This window comes from Grampus griseus, assembly GCF_964374135.1.
Source record: "Grampus griseus genome assembly, chromosome: 3".
NCBI lineage: Eukaryota > Metazoa > Chordata > Mammalia > Artiodactyla > Delphinidae > Grampus > Grampus griseus.
Window position 1 is genome coordinate 153,515,748 of NC_139019.1, and position 20,600 is coordinate 153,536,347.

Sequence of the window (20,600 nt, forward strand, 5' to 3'; positions counted from 1 at the left end):
GCACATGTGCTAGTCATTTCCCCCAGAGAACAGAGCCCTCCCTGCTCAGCACCCGTTGTGCCCAGGTACCAGTGAGGAGGTCACTGTCTTCACAGTCTGGGGGTGTGTGGATGTGGAGGTGGCTCCCTGCAGGCCATGATGGCTGCCATCACTCTCTGGCTGCAGGGAAATGTGTCTCTTTCAGTCTTGCCAAGTTACCAGGACTTCTAGGGAAGCTGGTCAGGCCACACACAAGGCACCAACTGTGGAGCTCAGAGACCCTGGGGTGGGGGCCAGGCTGCAGTGGGGCAGCTTGGGGTTCACACTCTTGGTCAGGGACCTTGATCACTGGCCTTCTTCCCAAAACATCCATGTTCCCTTCAGGTAGTGATGGATTCGCTCATTCACTCATCCATCTAGGTAGTGGGTTCTTTCTTCCCCTTTAATAATGCACTCATCATCAGTCAGCTCTTCAATCATTTGTTAATTCACTCATTTTTTTCACTCACTTGTCTGCTCAACCATCATGCATTTATCCATCCACTAACTCATCTACTCTTCCATGCATCCAACTGTGTGTACAATTCATTACCTCATTTGACTCTTCTTCCATCCACCCATCCATTCATCCATCCATCTGTCCATCTGTTCATCAATCTATTCATCCATCTGTCCTTCCTTCCTTCCATCCATATCCAATTATTCATTTTATTATGCTGTCTCTGTGTGCATCTTATTCATTCTGCTAAAGATGCCAGTGGACCATATGCTTCTGGTCCAGGTGTTGAGAACTCTTCAGTCTGATGTCCACCATCTAAGTCTTCAGACTGTATGAGGGGATGCTTTGTGCCTGGGGTCTGCTGGGAGGGCCTTCTGTGTTTTGAGGGCTGACTGGGCACCAGGGACAGTGCTGTTCACAGTTCTTTGCATCCCCAGCATCCCTGTGGGGAGAATTAATATGCCTGTTTGACAAACAGAAGCCTCAGGCTGGGGAGGTAAAGAGGCCTCCTCAAGGTTGCACAGTCAGCAGGTGGTGGAGCTGGATTTAAACTCAAGTCTGATGGTCAAGTAGCTTCTCTCCATGCTAAACCAGGTTCTTAGTGGCCCTTCTCTCTGGCATCCATGGTAACTCCCAACCCCAGGGGCAGCCCCATCCCAGGACCACCTACAACTGCCCTGTTATCACTTACGGGCTTGCCATCCAGACCCAGTGGTCCCTGGAAAACGAGAAAGAGAGAGAGAGAGAGAGAGAGTGAGAGAGAGAGTGAGAGAGCACAGAGGTTACACACAGGAAAGGCATTTCTTCTGTGTTTTACGACCCAGAGGCACAATTGAGTGACAAGAGACCAAAGCCTGCCCCGAGCCCATGGTCTTGGGTACATTCCACGTGGACTCAGGGTGGGGGCATCTCTGTGCTGTTTGTTGCCCAGAATCCCCTCCTCTGATAACAGAGCCCGTTTCTTCTCCAAAGCCACCCCCATCCACCCCATAGGGTTTGGACATGTGACCATATTCCCTCAGCCAGGGTGAGTAGTGCAGGTATGAGTGTCATGCCTGGGACTTTGAATGGTGGAGCTTTAGAAGAAAAAGGATTCTTTTCTCCTGATGGGGCTAATCCTGGAGCTCCTGGGGGCACCACATGGCTTGAGAAAGAGCCAACAGAGAGGAAGGCAGAGCTGAGAGACAGAGAGAAAGGCACGCAAAGGGCCTGAAGCTGAAACTACCTCTGCATACTTCTTTCTGTTTGTCAGCGAATACATTTCTTTCCTTAAGCCAGTTTGAATTGAGTTTCTGTCACTTGTAACTTGTTAGGGACTGAATGTGTCCCTCCCAAATTCATATGTTGAAACCTAACCCCCAATGGGATAGTATGTGGAGGTGGGGCTTTTGGGAAGTGATTAGGTCATGAAGGTGGAGCCTTCATGAATGAGATTAGTGCCCTTATAAAAAGGACCCCAGAGAGCTCTCTAGCCCTCTCTCCCCACCATGTGAGAACACAGTGAGAAGTTGAAAGTCTGCAACCCAGAAGAGGGCCCTCACCAGAACCCGACTGTGCTGGCACTCTGATCTCAGACTTCCCAACATCCAGAACTGAAGAGATAGATTTCTGTGGTTTATAAGCCATGCAGTCTATGGTACTTTCTTAGAGTAGCCTGAACTAAGACAGAACAAGAAGAGTCTTGAAAGCTCTTTCAGCTCCCTGCACTGCTGTGGTCTTTGAAGGCAAAAGTCAAATAATACAAGGGTGGGTCTAGAGAGCTGGGGCCTCTCAGTGGTCTGGGGGTTTTGTGGTATCTTCAGACGGCTGGTGACCACTGCCCAAAAGCTCCCACTGTCCACCCACCTGACAAAGCCTCACTGGATTCCTCTACGCCCTTGTGGAGGTGTAGAGGAACCCAATGGGGGCGCCATGGACTGGGTCCACCTGCCTGCTGGTTCCAGTGGTAAACAGCCAGTTTTCCTGGCTGGGTCTCCAGACTGCCCTGGCCGACAGCCATCTGCAGATTCCCCAGATGCTGTGAGAGCGACTGCTGCTTGGTGCCCTCACTCAAGGGCCTCACTCCAGGCAGGAAACCAGGGCAATTCTGAAAATTGGTCTCCTAAGTGCTTCTGGCCATTCCCTTCACATTTAGTTGAGGGTCTGGATGTCAGGGTGATGGCCTGGGGGCAGCTGGGGTCCCAGGAGAGGGGGAGTGGGGCCATTCCAAGGTCTTGGGGGCCCAGGCTCTGGGGGCTCCTGGTCAGGTGCAGTTTCGGTCCCCGCCATCTGCAGCTCATCAGAAGCTGTCCTAGCTGGCCTGTCTCCTTGGGCCAGCTCCTGGCTGTCCTGACCTGGATCCGTATGAAAAGCCTTTTCCCTTTAGCAGTCCTCTAAAAGTAGGTCCTGCCCCTCATCTACCCCTCCATGCTCAGGCCCTGCTAGGCCTCCTCAGGGCCATGTCCCTCTGGGCATCTCTATGGGGGACCCCTCACCCTAGCCCTCTCAGCTGCCATAACACAGAGGGCCCAGTCCCATCCTGGGTCTCTTCTGGGGGCTATTGGTGGCCTCCACACTCTGCCTGAATCACAACAGAAGCCCTGTGTAAGGAAGGTGTTATCATACCCGTCTTACAGAGGAGGAAACTGAGGCCCAGTGAGGGGAAGGCCTTGCCCCAGGCCATGCAGCCAGAAGAAGTGGGGGCTGGAGCCGCCATGGCAGGCACTTCAGTTCTGTGTCCACACTACACTCAAGCCACGGCAGTGGTCTTGCCTGGCCTCTGGCCACTCTCCCCTCTTGTCTGCCCTTGCATGCTTCTGTTCAAACCTTCCCTGCTCTGTCCCATTGCCCACTGGATCTCGCCTGTCCACGGGCCCCCAGTCACCTTGTCCAGTGTGGTTGCCACTGCAGACTCTGTGCCCAGGCCCTGCATGTGTCTGTCCATCCTGCTGACCTGAGCCCAAACACAGTGCAAACTTTGCCCCTCTCTATTCTGCATGGATTAAAAAAAGCCATAATGCAGATGGAAATTAAAAAGAGACTAAGATGCAGTTTAGAACTAAGTAAAGCTCCTTCCTTTTCAAGAAGTAACAAGTGTTGGTGAGGATGTGGAGAAAAAGGAAGCCCTGTGTGCTACTGGTGGGAATGTAAATTGTGCAGCCACTATGGAAAACAGTATGGAGGTTCCTCAAATAATAAAGCCACCTTATGATCTAGCAATTCCACTTCAGGGTATTTATTCAAAGAAAATGAAAACAGTAATTTGAAAAGATATCTGTACCCCCACTGTAGCATTATTTACAATAGCCAAGACATAGAAACAACCTAAGTGTCCATCGATGGATGAATGGATAAAGAAGATGTGGTACACACACACACACACACTGGAATACTATTCAGCCATAAAAAAGAATGAAATCTTGCCTTTTGCAACAACATGGATGGAACTTGAGGTGCATTATGCTAAGTAAAAATGTCAGGCAGAGAAAGACAAATACCACATGATCTCACTTATATGTGGAATCTAAAACAAAACAACAGCAAAAAAACCCACGCTCCTAGATACAGAGAACAGATTAGAGGTTGCCAGAAGGAAGGGGGCATGGGTGTGGGTGTGGGTGTGGGTGAAATGGATGAAGGGGTCAAAAGGTACAACATTCTAGTTACAAGAGTTCTAGGGATGTAATGTACAGCAATGAGGACTCTAGTTTACACTACTGTATTGTATACTTGAAAGTTGCTAAGAGAGTAGATCTTAAAAGTCCTCATCACAAGAAACAAAACAAAACAAACAAAAAAGGAGACTAAGGTGCAGCTTAGAACTAAATAAAGCTCTTTTCTTCATATGTCAGGAGGGAGAACACAGCAGGCCTCACTGCTAAGTCACCAGCAGCAGCTGCGACATGAGCAGGCCTTGGAACTGGACAGCGTGATGAGTCCAAGGTGTCCCTGATAAAGGCCAGAGCAGGGTTTGCTTTGGACTTGACTCTGCATCCCTCACAGGGTTTGCCCTTGCCACAGCCCTGGGAGACAGGTGCCATGCCCCCTCCTGCAGATGAAGAAGCTGAGTCAGTGGGATTGTCCAAGGGCTTGAAATAGGTTCCACTCTCTATGGAGTGCTCCCTCTTCTGCAGCACAGGGTAGTGGGGGTGACAGATGGCTGTCCAGGGAACCTAGGGAGAAGGTTCATAGGCTTTGCCTTCTTTCCAGGATTCCTGGTACATCTGTCTCCCTCACTGAGCAGACCCTCCCTGGGCAAGGGCTCCCTGGACCCTCTTTCACTTTGACCCTCTGCCAGGGCCAGTTCCAGCTGACGTGAAGCATGCAGCGCCATGGTGCCCTGCTTTTCTAGAAGTGTCCACTGCAGAAGGGAGCCTGGGGATGTTTCCTTGGCTTTGACTCCAGAGGGGAAAAAATCAGTGCCACCAGCTGTCTCTGAGAGCGTTAGGCCTCAGCTGCCCCTTCCTGAGAGTGAATCCTGCCTTCCAGGCAGGATGCTCCCCTCTGCCAACTCCAAGACTGTCCTCGATGGCACATTGATGGTGCAGCCTTGGTCCCCTACTTTCTCGTTTGTGAGAAGCCCTGTAAGTGGCAGAAAACCAAGTTTCCCACCCAGGGCCCTGCCTGTATTTGGGATCACAGAGCCCTTGCTCCAGGTCTTGGAGTTTTAAAAACATGAATCAAATCTGTAGTTTCTGAATAATGGCAAGAAGGGGCATTAAGAGCAGCAATCTTGGAAACGCCCATCGCAGGGCTGAAGGAAAGTCACCTCGAATTCCCTGGGAACCCAAGATTGGAGCTGTATGTGGCTAGATATGATGCCAAGAAGATTCCCTTGGCAAACACAGAATGCCCACGTGCAAATGTTTAGAGACCAGAGGGTGCTGGCCCAGCCTTGTGGGTGGAGCTGACCCACAGCCATGGCCTTAGTCTGAAGAGGTGGCTCTGGGCTCACCTCTGGTGACACCTAGGCAAGAAGGCTGTGCCCAGGCCCTTGAATTCTCTCTCTGGGGAAACAGCTGACCCTTGGAGAGGCTGACAGGTAACCAGTGGTGACTGGGAGTCACTGAAGAGGGGACTCACAGAAGGGTTGGGTGGAGGGGGAAACAACCTGGCTTTGGAGTCAGATGGACCTGCCTAGCTCTGGGGCATGATTCTGACCCCTCTTATCCTGAGGGAGGTTGGGCCCTGGGCTGTGAACCTTAGAGGACGGGCCCTGCCTCTACATACTGCCTTTCCCAAACAGGTGTCCAAGGAACAGTGTCTTGCAGGGTGTAACAGGCTTGCCTGGGGAAGGGAATACTATGGTCAAATAAGGGGTTACACCCTATGAAATAAGTTTCTTTCCTGCAAGATTTGCCTGAGCCATCATCCTGCTTGTGGGTCTCCCGGAGGGCAATGTTCCCAGCCTCACTGGACTCTCTCATCTCAGGGCCTGGCTGAGTCTTAGCAAAGCAACTCTGATGGCAGGCTGTGTGGACCATCTATGAACCAGGTGTTTCCATGTGTTGGAGGGAGGCCCAAGCCTGGCTCTGGGTGCTCTGAGAGGAGGGAAGGGTCAGGGGCTGGTCAGATGGGAGCCAAGGACAAACATGGGGTGGGTACAGTAGTCAGGCTGGACCAAGGCAGGGCAAGGTCTAGGCTGAGTGCCCCAGCAGCTGACAAGCTGGTTCTGGGAAGCCAGGCCATCTGGACGAGCAGAGCCCCAGACTGGGTGGAGGTATGGCCTTGGTGGCATGGGGTCTTATTCCATCAAGGCAGCCCTCCCCTTCCTCGACCATCAGCCGCTCCAGCTGCTCCTCCCCCTGGGTCGCCTACCAGAGGAGCGGAAGGAACGACACTGGGCAGCCCATGGAGTGAGGGCAGGGCTTGGGCCCTCCCTGGGTTCAGATCCCCTCTCTGAGCCTCAGCTTCCACAGAATGGGTGATCCTGAGAGTCAGATGCCACAGCACTATGCCTGGAGGTGCTCGGTTCCTGCCGGCTGCCTCCCCTGCCTGATCAAAGCTGTGGAATTCACCAGAGGTTTTCATCCCCTTCTGCCCTCCACGGAGCCCCACAGCTGTTTACAAGCCTGGGTTCTGCTTTAAATCACTCCTCCCTGGTGCAGATCAGCTGAGCTCCAGGATGCTTTCGGATGTGTGGAAGCAAACAAAACCCTGTGGTGCGCTGAATCGCATGCCAGGAGGACAGAGCCCCCGTGCTGGCCCATGCCCCTTGCCTCGCTCAGGGACCCGAGCAGCCCAGAGCCTCGGTTTCCTCAGCCATAAAATGGAGGTCTTATCCTTCTCTCAAATGACAAGTTCAACATGGGTCCCAGGTTAGTCTCCTTTGTCTCCTCTTTCAGACCAACCCAAGTCATGAGACCCTACAGGGAAGTGGACACAGAGGTAGAGTCTGCACTGGCTCTCGGGTGGGCAGTGCTGGGGAGGGACCTTTGTGTGGCCTTCCTAGTGGCTGGCAATGGGACGCCAGGCTGTGCCACTGCTGTCATCTCTTACCTTCATGGGTTTGCTCCCTCCCTCCGTCACCCTATTGGTTATTTCCTAAGCAGGGTTCCATGGAGCCATCTTATGAGAAATATTAACTATGGCAAAAGAGGGGAGGTTTCTTGGGGAAGTAAGTATGGGCCATGGAGTATGCCAACTCCATCACTGGAGCTTCTCAATGTTCATCAGGGAACAAAGCCTCGGAGGAACCCTGAGGCAATGAAGTTGTGTCAACCATTTCCTCTGCACAGGGCTGGCTGGTTCTGTTCCTCCCTGTCAGCTATGGCTCAGCCCTCCCAATTGGCAAGAGTATCTGTTGAACTGAAGTAAATCAGTACACTGGTTGTGTTTAGACGGAGACAGGAGTAAATGCTCAGACTGGCCGGAGCTGGGTGACTATCTTGTTTTCTGTTTGTAATTAATGCTGACAGCTCCCCTTGGGGAATGGAGCCCTCCAATGCACCAGAACAGGGCCCCTGGATGAGGGGGCTTACCAGGATTATCGGTCCAGGGCCCAGTAATTATGGCCCAGATGTTGACAATTCATCAAATTACAAGGCTGTTGGGGCCTGGGGTCCCAGCCTGGGACGTGCACATTCCTGTGCAAAGGCTGTCTCATTAGGGCTGTCCAGTGGGCAAGGGGGTGGGTGGGAAGCCCCCTTGGGCAGGTCAGCACCATGCGGTTCTGATTTCTCAGGCCAGGCTGTTTGCACACACATGGGCCACAGCAAGACTGTCCGGGCTTAGCAATTTCCCAGACTTGGATTCCACCGTAGGGTAAGGGAAGAAAGGACCCCCAATTTTTACGCCCAGCCTGGCTGCAGCTCGTGCCTTGGTGGTGGCACAGGGTTCCTCCTGGGGATCCCCTTCCTGGGAGCTGGGGCCCTCTGTAGAGTGGGCTCTGCAGTCACCTACTGCATCTAACTCATAGCAAGCTGTGAGGGCTTTAGCTTGGTGGGGACCTAGGAGCCTGCTGAGGTCAGAGCCCTGCCCTTCACTTGCTCCTTGGCCTGCCCACGCTGCCCCCTTCCACTCCTCGTCTGTACAGGAGAGGGCAGGGCTGGCCTGGAGCCAGGTTTGGTTTGGTCCATGCACTTAAAAAAAAAAAAAAAAGCAAAACTAACCGAATTAGTTGCAACATTGAAAAATTGTGACATTTCACATAAACATCTGGAGTATGGACTTTCCTTGAAAAGTTGAAGATCTTGCACCCTGGGTCCACGTGCTTGGCAATACCTGCTGGGTCAAGTGTTCCTTTAGCTGGGCACTGCCCCAGGGCTACAGGCTCCACCCCACCCTAGTGCCTCACACCTGGCCTGCTATCCTGCTGAGGTGACCTGCCAATTCTGTAGGGGCATCTGGGTTTGTAACCCTTGGCCTAGAAAATCTCTAGGTCCCTTTAGGTCTATGATTCTGTGAGGCCAGAAAGCCAGTTGGCTTCTATTTTGCAGAGAGGGCATGCTCAGTGAATATCTTGCATATGCACTGGAAGCAATTACACGTATGTCCGTTATACATCGTGGCTAGAAGAGATGGTGCTATGCCTTTGAATTGATCCCAAACTACCTGCTTAAATTACACATTTGCCTGTTACATGATTACCCTGTTAGGTATCATGAAAAATTGTTCCAGGGTGGGGTGAAGGGTAGTGATGGACCTGACTCCCATTGGGTGTGGGAGGATGGAAGCTGGATCAGTGAATGGAGCTTGTCTGCTGAGAGCTGCCTCTAGCCTGGTATCTCCAGCTCAGGCACATGGGGCTGGTCTGATGGAAGGCAATGGAAATAGCAGACAGGCTGAGGCACCCATTTTGGTGGCAGCCTCTGCTAGGGTGAAGATCTAGCAGGATGGATCAGAAGGGTGACGGTCCCATTGTGACTGGAACTACATGATGGAGGCAGTCTAAAGGGGAGTGGCCTGCCTAGGACAGCCCAGCTCAGGCGGTGGGACTGAGACACAGCATTACCAAGACACCAGGGGACAGAGTGACTGAGAGAACTCATAACAGACACAGAGGCGACAGCGGGTGCTCTGCAGGGACCCCTGATGCCCCAGGCCACACTCCTGATCTGCCCTTTTGCCCTGAGCCTTAGTCTGTGGTTCCACTCGCCTGCTTCCTCCCATCCTCACTCATGTTTGAATTTCCAGCCTCTCTGAAACCCTGGGTTTTGGGGTAGGCCCTGTTTGGTTTCCATGGATGACACAATTGTCACCCACTGTTCATGGATTGGTTGGAATCCTTAAGAATCCAAAGATTTTGTATAAAACTTGTATTTCTATCTTCTCTCTCTTTTTTAAAAATAAACTTATGTCTTCCTTCCTCCCTCCCTCCTTCCCTCCCTCCCTCCCTTCCTCCTTCCTTCCTTCCTTCCAGGCTGCGTTGGGTCTTTGTTGCAGTGTGCAGGCTTCTCATTGCAGTGGCTCCTCTCGTGGAGCACGGGCTCTAGGTGCACGGGTTTCAGTAGTTGTGGCACGTGGGCTCAGTAGTTGTGGCTCGCGGGCTCTAGAGCACAGGCTCAGTAGTTGTGGCGCATGGGCTTAGTTGCTCCGTGGCATGTGGGATCTTCCCAGACCAGGGATAGAACCTGTGTCCCCTGCCTTGGCAGGAGGATTCTTAACAACTGCACCACCAGGGAAGTCCCTCCAGCTTCTCTTGATATGTTAGGAGATGTGGTAATGATCGACCTGCTTGGGCTGAGCTGCAGCACCCCCTTTAGATGGGGCATGTATCCCCCCAGTTCATCCCAAGCCCAACTTTTCCTTACACTCTCCTGCACCCAGCCAGTTTCCCCTATTTCTTCACCTGGCTGGCCCCTGGAATGTATCAATGAGCTTGTGAGCCTGCAATTCTAGCTCTGAACCATCTCTCCAAACCACGTCCACATCCAGTCCCCCACTCACCCCTGCCTAGGACTTGGCCTCTCTTCTGGACCAGTCTCCACCAGCCTCCCTGCCTCCTATCCCCACATGCCCATCCTTCCTACACAGTGAAGGAGCGGGGGTCATTCTGATTGTTTTGTTTTTACCTGGCAGACCTTGGAGTGAACTGCTTAACTTCCCTGGAGCCTGTTTCCTCCTCTGGAGAGTGGGTGTGGTGTGGATGGAATGGTTTCCTATAGATGACAGTGCCCAGCCTGGAGCTTGGCACACAAAAGGGTTGAATGAGTGTGACTGTAATGTGCTGGGCCAGTTTTGGGGTAAGAATCCAGGAAAAGGGGTGGAACTAAAAGACATACACATTTGCCTTCTCATCTGGATGTCACTGACCCTGAGCACAGCCCTGTTAGGCAGGTGCCATTATTACCTCCATTCCACAGATGAAGAAACTGAAGCTTGGGGAGGCCAGGCATGGCCATCTTGGCCTGGGCATAAGCCTAAATCTCCTGCCTAAACCCCGCATGCTTCCCACCTCACCATCCCTCTCTGGCTTCATCAGCACCTAATACAGCCTCACCCCCACCCTCAGGGCAGAGCCGCAGTGCCCCTTGGCCTGACATTCAAGGACCCCTCCTCTGCCTCCATGGTCCTCCTTCCAGACTCATGTGTAACCTCTGAGAAATCTTCCTCAACTCCCCCTCATCCCACATAGTTCCTCCGTTACTGACCCTCTACTCTGTCTTCCCAATGCCTCCCCTCCCCACTGTGACTGTCCCCGAGGCTCCAGTGCCCACTAGAGGCCTGGCTCTGAGGGATGTCTGTGAATCTTTGAAGTGCCACCTTCCCCGGCTGGGCTCGTGCCACCCTGTCCCACTGAGTTTGGGTCTAAGTAGCCCAAAAGGGAGGACCCATTAGTGGAAGAACCCGCTCTTGTACGGAAGATGACCCACTGGGGCCAACCTCTCCCTAGATGTCCCTCCTGAAAGGTGGGTATGCAGCCCTGGCTTGTATACCTCCAATGACGGGGAACTCACTGCTTCCTGGGCAGCCTGATAGGTTTGCAAAGTTTTTGTTTAAGCCTGGACCTTCCCAGGTTGGATGCTACTGCAAGTTTCCTCCACCCTGTGGTCCCTTAGGGAGGCAACCACTTGCTCAATGAAGTTGGGTACTCCATGGCTGCTGGCCCCTGACCCCACTCTCCTGTTCCCTCCCAGCCAGGCCTGTCTTGGGTGTACCCTCTCTCTGGACATTCCCCCAAAGCTCCCATTTGTCAGCCCCTACTTGGCCTTCCGACCTCGGCTCACACCTCCCTTCGTGGGAGTCGGTACCCCGACTCCCACCAGGCCAGGCTCAGGTCAAATACACTCGCAGCAACCTGTTGTTCCTTCCTGGCCCTGAATTTTGATTCTCTCTCCCACTCAATCACAGCCTCCATGGGGGGAGGGACTCCAGATGTATTTCTCACTAATTGTATCCCAAATGCCAAACAAAGTGCCTCATAAATAGTGAGAACACAGTAAATATTTGTTGAGTGAACCAGCTGTCAAGGGAACTCTTCTGTGAATGAATGTCCAGTTTCCTACTGATGCCTGTGCCTGGCCTGGGAGCACCAGAGGGCACTCTTGACCTGTTGACGGCTGTCATAGGCACCCGCTGACTCCTGCCCTCTGGGCCACATCCTGGGAGCTGGGCACTGGGGACACTCAAGGGCTCCCCCTGCTGGGGTCAGTGATCATCACGGTGGCAAGAACTGTCACTGAACCCAGCCTGTATGTCCAGTGTTAGGGCTCTCATGGAGTCAATTACCTGGCTCCCCCAATGGCTGAAGAGGGGTTAGGGACATGCCTGAGATCACACGGTCTGCGGAGCCCCACAGCCCACTCTTTCTTCACTGCATGGGCAGGACAGGGGGCCAATCCCTGATTTCAGGAGGAGCTGGGTGGACCAGCTTCATACCCCAAATAACTGCTTTCTCTCAAATCTATTTACTTGGAAGACCTGAGTTTGTCCCAGTGGCTTAGTGCAGGTCTGTGAACATGTTCTTCCTGTGTGGGGGGGGTGAGGGTGCTTTGCTGCCTGGGGGAAGTGGGAAGAGGGGCCAGCAAAGATGTTGTCACAGTCACACCTGCAAAGGGCAGGACCAACTTCTGCTGGCCCTCCATGGCCTGTCCCTGCTGATAGCAATCCCAGAGCTGGATGTGGGAAGATGGCACCTCCCTCGGAGCTTTGTATCTGGGGCTGGGGGCTCCCGGGCCACTGCCAGGACGATGCAAAAGGCTGCCGAGGGTAAGCAGGGCATCTGGGAACCGGGGGCAGGAGTAGCAGCTCAGCCCTCTGGTCCTTTGGTTGCCCCACATGTGACACTTGAGGGACATGGGATAAAGCATGGGCCCAAGGCAAGGAGCCTGGGTGAAGGAGCACCTGTCCTGGGCTTTCGAGGGACCCTGGGGAGGAGGGAGGAAAGGCCAGCACGGTGGCCTTTCCCTAGGGCCCGGCTGTGGCTCCCCAAGGTTCCAATCTGGGGGCCATTAGTGGGGCTTGGAAAATCTGCTTTCATCCCTTCCCTGCTCCACCCAGAATCTGGGGAGATGGGGAGAAGCACTGCAAGGCTCAGATGAAAATGAGATGTAGGATGTTGAAATCTAAAAACAGATGAATTTGGGATATTACAGATGAATCATTTAACTAATTATATTATTACAATCAAAGCTGTTTTTGAACTATGAGAGTGCAAAACAGCATATGAATGTGTGGTGCCCTGTGGTCCTTTTTTGTTCACTTGATTAACTCCAAACAGTCTGAGTTATTCATTGCAAAACTGGTCCCAGGCAGAGGCCCTGTCTCATATCCCACATTTCTGCACAGAGCTTATGCTGTCCCCCGGGGCCTAGGCTGTCGATGCCCCCATGACTGATTCTGGAGACAACGTGCAGCTCTGCCTGGCCCCCGCCCCGCCCCAGATAGGTGGTGCTTGGCTCTTGTCCCTCAACTGTCAGAGCCAGCCTGCAACTCCCGCCAGCCCTCATTTCTCCAGTCTGCCCCTTTTACTCCATCCTTACTGGGACATTCTTATTTCAGTGCCTGATATTATTGTAGCTGCCTTCTACCTGGACCCCCTTCCTCCAGTCTCTGCCCTTTAGCCAGGGAGGCCTTTCCAATATACACTTCTGCCCACACCCCTCTGGGTGGGTGGGGGCCCCTCACTCAACATCATCTTCCCGCCTTTCCCTGCCCTCCCTCAGAGTCACTGTCCACTGGCACATGGGACCACATCTCACTCCCTGCCGTTTACATTGTGCCTGTGCTGGTGCTGCATGGAATGCCTCCTACCTTGTCTTCGTGCCAAATTCCTACTCATCCCTCAAGACATGCCCCAACTGTCCCTCTTCTATGAAGCCTCCCCTTGTCCCAGGCAGAGTTAGCTCCTCCTTCCTCTGTGGGGTCCGAGGCCCTGTCTGGATGCATTACAGGCTTACCCACTGTGCCATAAATGTCTCTGTGTGGGAAGGTCTAGGGAGTCTTCAGGGGGAAGCCAGGCCCCATGTGCTTGTCACTGTGAGATCTGGAAAAGTGGCATGGCCACTCTAAGCTTCAGTTTTTCAGTCCACAAAATGGGCACAAATCATCATGTCCAGGGATATGATGTACTTTGAAACTGTGAAAAGCTGCACAGATCCAATCCCTAATGTTTTCATCCAGGCCAAGCCTCACACTGCAAATGTGGACAGAAGGGCTAAGTGACTTCCTACCAGCAGGGGTGGAAAGGGACTTGATCATGGCTGTGGTCTCTTTGCTTCACTCAGCTGCTCCTGGCCAGGGAAACGGAATTGGACATTTCACCACGAGGGGGACCCTAATTTCTAATAATCGCTATGATACAGACACATGGATGAGGAATAGGAAAGAAGGTGGAATGAAGAAATTTTCTTCTTCATCTAAGTTAGAACTGGTTTTCTGTTTTTGTTTGTTTGTTTGTTTTTTTAATGGAAAGCAGGAAAGGGTCTTAACAATTTGATAATGGGGGTGGAATGGGGAGAGAGCTCCAGGGCCAGATAAAAATAGGGATGAGGAAGAGAAACAGAAAATTCACCCCAAATAATCTGTTTCTCTGGGTGGTGAGAGGAGAAAGACCCTTCTGCCAATGCACAGACAGTCTGAGCCCTGGTCTGCTGCCACAACCTGCTTACTGATAGGGTGGCTGGTGTGATGGAGAGTCTTCAGGCTGCGTGCTAATCCGGGCTTTGCCATGCAGGTGGGCCTCGTCTCTTGGCCAAGTCCTATCAATGTCTGAGCCTAGCTTCCTCCTCTGTCCAGCAGGGCCGAGACCATCAATCTCCCAGGGTGGGAATGCGGGCAATCACGCCCCCAGCAAGCACTTGGTCTGTGCACTTGTTCCCAGGCCCATTGGAAAGGCTTCTGGGGGATGAGAGTGGACAGTCCTTTTTTCTAGCTCCCTTGGGAGGAGAGAGACTCCCCACCCTTGTCAAGGCAGCTGTCTCTGTGGACAGGTAGTTTCTGTAAACACAGAGCCAAGTTTCCTTGGCCTCCTGCCTGGGTCAGCCTCTCACCGTGGCCTATAAGATTCTATCCCACAGAGCCTTGGAGACCTCTCTGACTTCCCCTTCTACCATTTCCTGGCACTTGCTCGCTCACTCGAGCCACATTGGCCTCGCACGTACCCTGGACACACGATGCTTGTTCCTACCTCATGACCTGTGCACTTGCTTCTTCCTCTGCCAGAAGCATTTCTCAACACCCCTCAAAGATTGCTACATCTTTTCATCATTTAAGTCTCACCTCAAATGTCATCTTCCCCAAGAGACTTCTGATTATTTAATCCAAATTATACCCACCCATCCACCCAGTCAGCCCTCTCATCACGTCCCCTGCTTTATTCTCTAGCATATTTTACTGCTTGAAGCTATCTTGTTGGCTTATTACTTGTTTGTTTCTCTCTTCCTCACTACAGGGAGGGGCCTTGTCACTCCTGTTTGGTGCTAGTCCAAAGACCCAGAAAAGCACCTGGCACAGAGACAATGACCGATAGTGTTTCTGAAGTGGGCATGCTCCCCCATTCCAGGGCCTCTGTACCACTGGCCCTCACTGGGTTTCATCATTTCTATGTACCTCACAACCTAATACTCTCCTCATACATTCAAATACACAAATCTTAAGCCCTGGAAGATTTACCAAATACACATTTTTCAAAAATGTTTGAATTGTATTCTGAAGGTGTAAAACAAATGCGAAAGTCACTAAAGCTCAATGCTGAGTCAAAAAAGTCCAAATACCAAAAAAGAGGAAATGTGAGGATTTCGATGTTGTAAATAGGAGATGATGAGACTTTTTCTGTGCCAAAGTCAAGATGTAGGCAATACTGAGCCTTGCGTGACAGACAGGTCTTTTCATCCTAGACAGAAGCCACATTTTGGAGTGCAAAAAAAGAGTTTGTGAGAAGAAACCTCTAGGAAGGTCACAGTGACCCCAAGTTGTCCCTCCCTCTCTATCCCATGGTAAATTGGCTGTTGGTCCCCCTCCCCCATAGCTCCCCAAAGGCTGCAACTGGGTCTGATTCTTTTTGTGCTACCCTAGTACACAATACACCTTCTGTATTTGTTGAACAGAGCCAAGCCTGCTATTTATGAGATGGCAAAATCACTTTATCAACATAAATGCTGATTACTACCCCCTAATGTAAGAATGCTGGGCCCAGGGCTCCTCTGCAGGTCCCACCTTGGACTGACAATGTTCTGAGTTCAAAATTCTCCCGTGTGTGTCTGATTGCATGATATCTGCTGTCCCTGGATCAATTGGAATCTGAAAGCTCTCAAATGCTGGTGATCTCTTTAAATTCTATACCTGCAATTCCAAGTTCTACCACCAGATGGCAGTTAGAATTACACAATATTTATCAACACTAGTTTAATCTCTGAGACTGTGCTTCTAACGAAAATACACCCTAAATTAAAACAAGATACATACGTATATCCATAAATTTTTAACTTATGTTGTCATAGATTTAAAAGTATAATACCCATGATTGGCCAGGGCTTGGGGCAACATGCAGCATTCATGTGCTGTTGGTGTGAATGTAAATTAGCACAGCTTCCGGGGGGGCAATTTGGCAGTACACATCAAAAGCCTTAAACACGTGCAAACCCTTTGGGCCAGCAATTCAACTTCTAGACATTTATTCAAAGGAGATAATCATTTGGCTTCCCTGGTGACGCAGTGGTTGAGAGTCCGCCTGCCGATGCAGGGGACACGGGTTCATGCCCCGGTCTGGGAAGACTCCACATGCCGCGGAGCGGCTGGGCCCGTGAGCCATGGCTGCTGAGCCTGTGCGTCCGGAGCCTGTGCTCCACAACGGGAGAGGCCACAACAGTGAGAGGCCCGTGTACCACAAAAAAAACACCAAAAAACAAAAAACAAAAGAAACAAACAAAGGAGATAATCATGGAAATAAGCCTAGATTAATTCCCATGACGTTGACTACAAGGGTGAAAGATGGTCAATATAAATAATATAACTTGGAGACTGGTTAAATCAATTACATATGTGATAAAATGCTATGCAGCAGGCTTCCCTGGTGGTGCAGTGGTTAAGAGTCCACCTGCCAATGCAGGAGACACGGGTTCATGCCCCGGTCCGGGAAGATCCCACATGCCGCAGAGCGGCTGGGCCAGTGAGCCATGTCCACTGAGCCTGTGCGTCTGGAACCTGTGCTCCGCAACGGGAGAGGCCACAACAGTGAGAGGCCCGCATACTGCCAAAAAAAAAAATGCTATGCAGCTATTACTTTCTATAAGAATTCTTAATGATGTGGAAAAATCTCATGCTATGTTAAGTGGAAAAAAATAGGCCACAAAAACGTATGTCCACTGTAATCCCATTTTTAGAATAATAACTATAAAAACAAATTTGTACACAAAAAGTATGGGAAAAACAAATGCCAAAATATTGAGGGGACTTATCTGTGGGTGGTAGGATTATGGACGATTGCTTTTTCTTTTTTTGTGCTTTTCTCTATTTTGGGAAGGTTTTATAAAAAACATGCTTCTTTTGTCATCAGCAGAGAGCTATTCATGAACCCTTGGCAGCAGAAAAGGACAGGCTGGCCTCTGTACAGGGAGGCTGTGGACAAGGTGACTGAGGCCCTTTTCAGTCCACAGCCTGCCCCACAGACATACTTACCTCCTATGGCCCTGTCCCCCTACAGCCCCTATCGGGTCCATATATGGACCTGGTTTCAGCTGGTCTCCTTACGGGGTGAGGGGCCACACTGGATTAATCCAGAATATGAGGCCGGCACAGTCTCTACCACAAGCATCCTGCTTGACTCTTTTCTTGCTCTTACTTCCCTTTAGGAAGTGACATGTTTTTAGCACAAAGGAAAAACATAACAGAAAACTGCCTGAAGCTGGTCTTGAAGTTTAGTTCAAGAAAAAGAAAGGAGCCTCAAAAACTTTTTCTAAAACTGACTGTTCAAAGCCATTTTCTTTTCCAAATGCTGCCAATGTGTGTTGGTGGATCAGAATGATTTCCTAAGCCTGTCTTTCCTTCCCTCGAGGTTTTGTGGGGTGAGGAAAGATAGAGGTATTATCAAGGGGCTGCCACCTGCCATGCTGCACTTGGGCTCTGCGTGTGTTCCCCCCTTTAAGTCTCCAACTCTGTAGGTGTGATCTCCCCAGGTTCTAAGAGGCCAAGTACCCAAGACCGCACAGCTGAGCCAGGATGGGACTGGGGTCAGACAGACTCAAAGTCCGTGAATACTCAGTACACGAGGTGCCTCTCAGGTGGCCAGGCCCCTTGTGCTGCAGGGGTTGCCCTAACCCTGGGATAAGCGCATGGACCCGTCTGTCAGCAGAGCTTGGGCTAGGAGCCAGGCCCTCTACAGGCTGAGAGAGCTGAATTTCAGCTTAAAACACATGGGTGCCCTGAGCCTACAGAATTCCCTCCCAACCTCCGCCTGCCCACATGGGCCTGCTTCCCTCCTTTGGGGAAAGCCAGGCGGAGTGTCACTTCCACCCTGTATCCCTCCACCGAAGGGACAGCCTGTGCGGCCTGATGGAACAAGGGTGCTTGGAGGCACACAGCTGGGTGAGTCGGCTGGCTCCTGGCACTGGAGGCACAAACACCTTGAACTCAGCAGCAGGCAAGGCCAGCCCAGTCAGGGAAGATGCCCAGATCTGTGTGGAAGTGGAGTTGCATGCAAACTGGGGTGGGCGACCTCAGGAAAAGGGGCAACCCAGCCCTGGGGTAATTGTGGGTATGATACCAGCTTCTCCTCACCCCTCACCGGGCCCAGCCTTCTCAGGGCTGCCAAGTGATGAGAAGCTTAAGGGGCCAAGGGCGTGGGCTGCCAGTGCTGTCTGCTAACGGGCAGTGGGGAAGGCTAGCTGGGCCCTAACCTGCTCCCTTCCCAGAAAGCTCCCAACTTCATACCAGGTGGACACACTGCATGCACATCCCTCCCTTGGCCTCCCCACCCCAAATTCACAGAGCCCTGTCTCTGACCCAGGCTCAGTGCCAAAAACCTCATACACTAAACACCAGGCTTAATTCCCTGACAGCCCTGTAATGGCCTTAGTCACCTGACCACCATTTGCTGTGACCTCACTTTACCTAAATCCCAGCTCTCTTCTTCACATGGAAGGAAACAGATTTTAGGGCTGCTGAGGGTCTTGCCGCCAGCTTCACAGCTTGTGAGGGGATTCAATTCCCAGCTGCCTAACTCTGAAGGAGGACTCCTACTCATCACCCACAGAGCCTGCTGGCCACCCCCCAGCCTGCTCCATCCTGGGAGGAAGGGCAGGGATGGTGGCAGAGGGGAAGAAGCTCTGTGGGAGGTAGACTGGACCCCTGGCAGCTGGTCTGGAGTCCCCTGACCCTCGCCCAAGGAAAATGATTCCCACAATCAGCCAGCAGCCTCTCCGATGCTCACAGCCTGGGTCATGTGTGCTCAGAGGAGACAACAATGCGCAAGAGGGAAGAAATCCACTCACCCACCCACTCCCCTTTGGACACGGGCACCTACAATCAAGAGTAACCCTGGAGTATAAAAGGTAACTAGGTAATCCCAGGAGTGGTTCTGTCAGGAAGTTTCCAATGCTCCTGAGCTAGTGAAGCGAGCAGGCCCAGGACACGAGGCTGAAATGTTCCAGCAAAAGCCTGTGGTTCCCCAAGACTCTAGCTGCCATGTCTAGGAGTGTGGGCCAATCAGGAAAGGCTGCTGGGAGGTGGCGGTGCCCTGACCCCCTGTGTGCTCCTGTGGGGTGAAGGTGGATCATGGCCGGCTTCGCATTTCGTTCTTACCCCACACAGAGCAGGATGTTTCTGGTCTGAGGGGCTGGGCTGCTTGCTGCTGGGGGAGCTGCCCTGGCTGCCTGGGTGGGTGGAGCACAGACCACTCGAGACATGAGGTAAATGCCCCCCAAAGTTTCCACCAAGAATTGTAGGCTGGGTTTGTGACCCATTTTGTGTAGCCATCACCTCCTCAGTCTTAATTAATCCCAACTCCAGTGCTGTTAGGGAGGCCTTGCATGACCCCATTTCACAGAACAGGAAACTAAAGCACAGAGAACGCCAGAGCCTTCCCCAAGGTCACCCAGCTAGGAGGCAGCAGGGTTGGAATCCATGCCCAGGTCTCCCTGATGCTCAGGGCTGGACGGCCCTCCACAGCCTTCTGGGAAGGTGGCTCCTGCAAGACTGGGGACACCCACCCCCTGACCCCGCCCTCCACTGCCAGCCAATCCTGACTCTGGACAGAGCTGGCCACTAGAGCGTCCTCTGAATCCATCAACATTTCCCTCCCTGAATCCTCCTGGCCTGTGGCACAGAACAAATCTCCCAACAGGATGGTCCTGCCATGCTCTCCTTCACCAGGCTTACCCTCTGCTCTTTCTTTATCAGGATTTCTGCATGCTGCTATCATGGGCCTTAATCTCCGTGCAGGACTGGACAGTGGCACAGACATATTTCACCTTGCTTCTGACGTGGTGCTCACTCAGCCCAGGCTGGGAAACCCATTCCAAGTATAAGCTAACTTTTAGGTTTAATTGTAAAAGATTTGAGAAGTAACGACACCAAAAAGGCCAAACTGGAACTAACCAGTCTCTCGTTCTCGAGTGGTGACAGGACATGGTGGGCTGGGACAGGGAGTCTTCTGTCCACTGGAAAGAGTCTGGCAGCCACGCCCACAGGAGGGCACTCACTCCACAGCCAAGGGCTGGACCCTGGGCTCAGGGCTGACACACTGGCCAGGAAGAGCAGTGTTGGGTGGACTCAGCACGCCAATGAGACTCTTTCTTGGAGGCTATTTGATTTGTCTGCAAGGCAGCTAGAGCTGCAGACAGTTCCCTCCAGGCCAGGGCCCTGCAGATCTGCACATCCTGCATCTTCACAGAGCTAACGCTACTCCCTCCACAGAGAGACCACAGCCACTGAGGAGCAGAGGAGGAGGAGGAGAGGAGTGCAGACAGGTAAATAAAGGCACAGAGGAAGAATACTGGCTTGAGAGTAAAGGGCAAAGAGAGCAAAAAAATATATGGCAAATTACCGGGTAGCCATCTCGTCCTGATTGCCCCTGTGGTAATTAATACGTCATTAATAATTAGACTTTCGGCAGAAAACCATATGGCAACACTTAGAACTCAGTCAGGGCCCCAGATCCCCCCAATATCTGCAGGGTTTGCAGCAGAGGCTGCTGGCTAGTAACTGACTCCTTCAAGCGGGGGGATGCAAGGCTCCAGTGGGTTTGGGGGATGGCGCACCCATTCCT

At 52.1% G+C, this 20,600-nt stretch overlaps 1 protein-coding gene across 1 annotated transcript in view; it reads right to left on the reverse strand.

Moving 5' to 3' along the window:
* COL23A1 (collagen type XXIII alpha 1 chain) overlaps positions 1 to 20,600 on the reverse strand; it is a gene marked incomplete at its 5' end in the record, with an annotated part of 352,873 nt that overhangs the window by 24,391 nt on the left and 307,882 nt on the right. The window contains 2 exons of the mRNA XM_082652209.1: positions 1,170 to 1,196; positions 20,379 to 20,405. Coding sequence (XP_082508335.1) covers positions 1,170 to 1,196; positions 20,379 to 20,405 — 54 coding nt within the window. The remainder of the gene's footprint in view (positions 1 to 1,169; positions 1,197 to 20,378; positions 20,406 to 20,600) is intronic.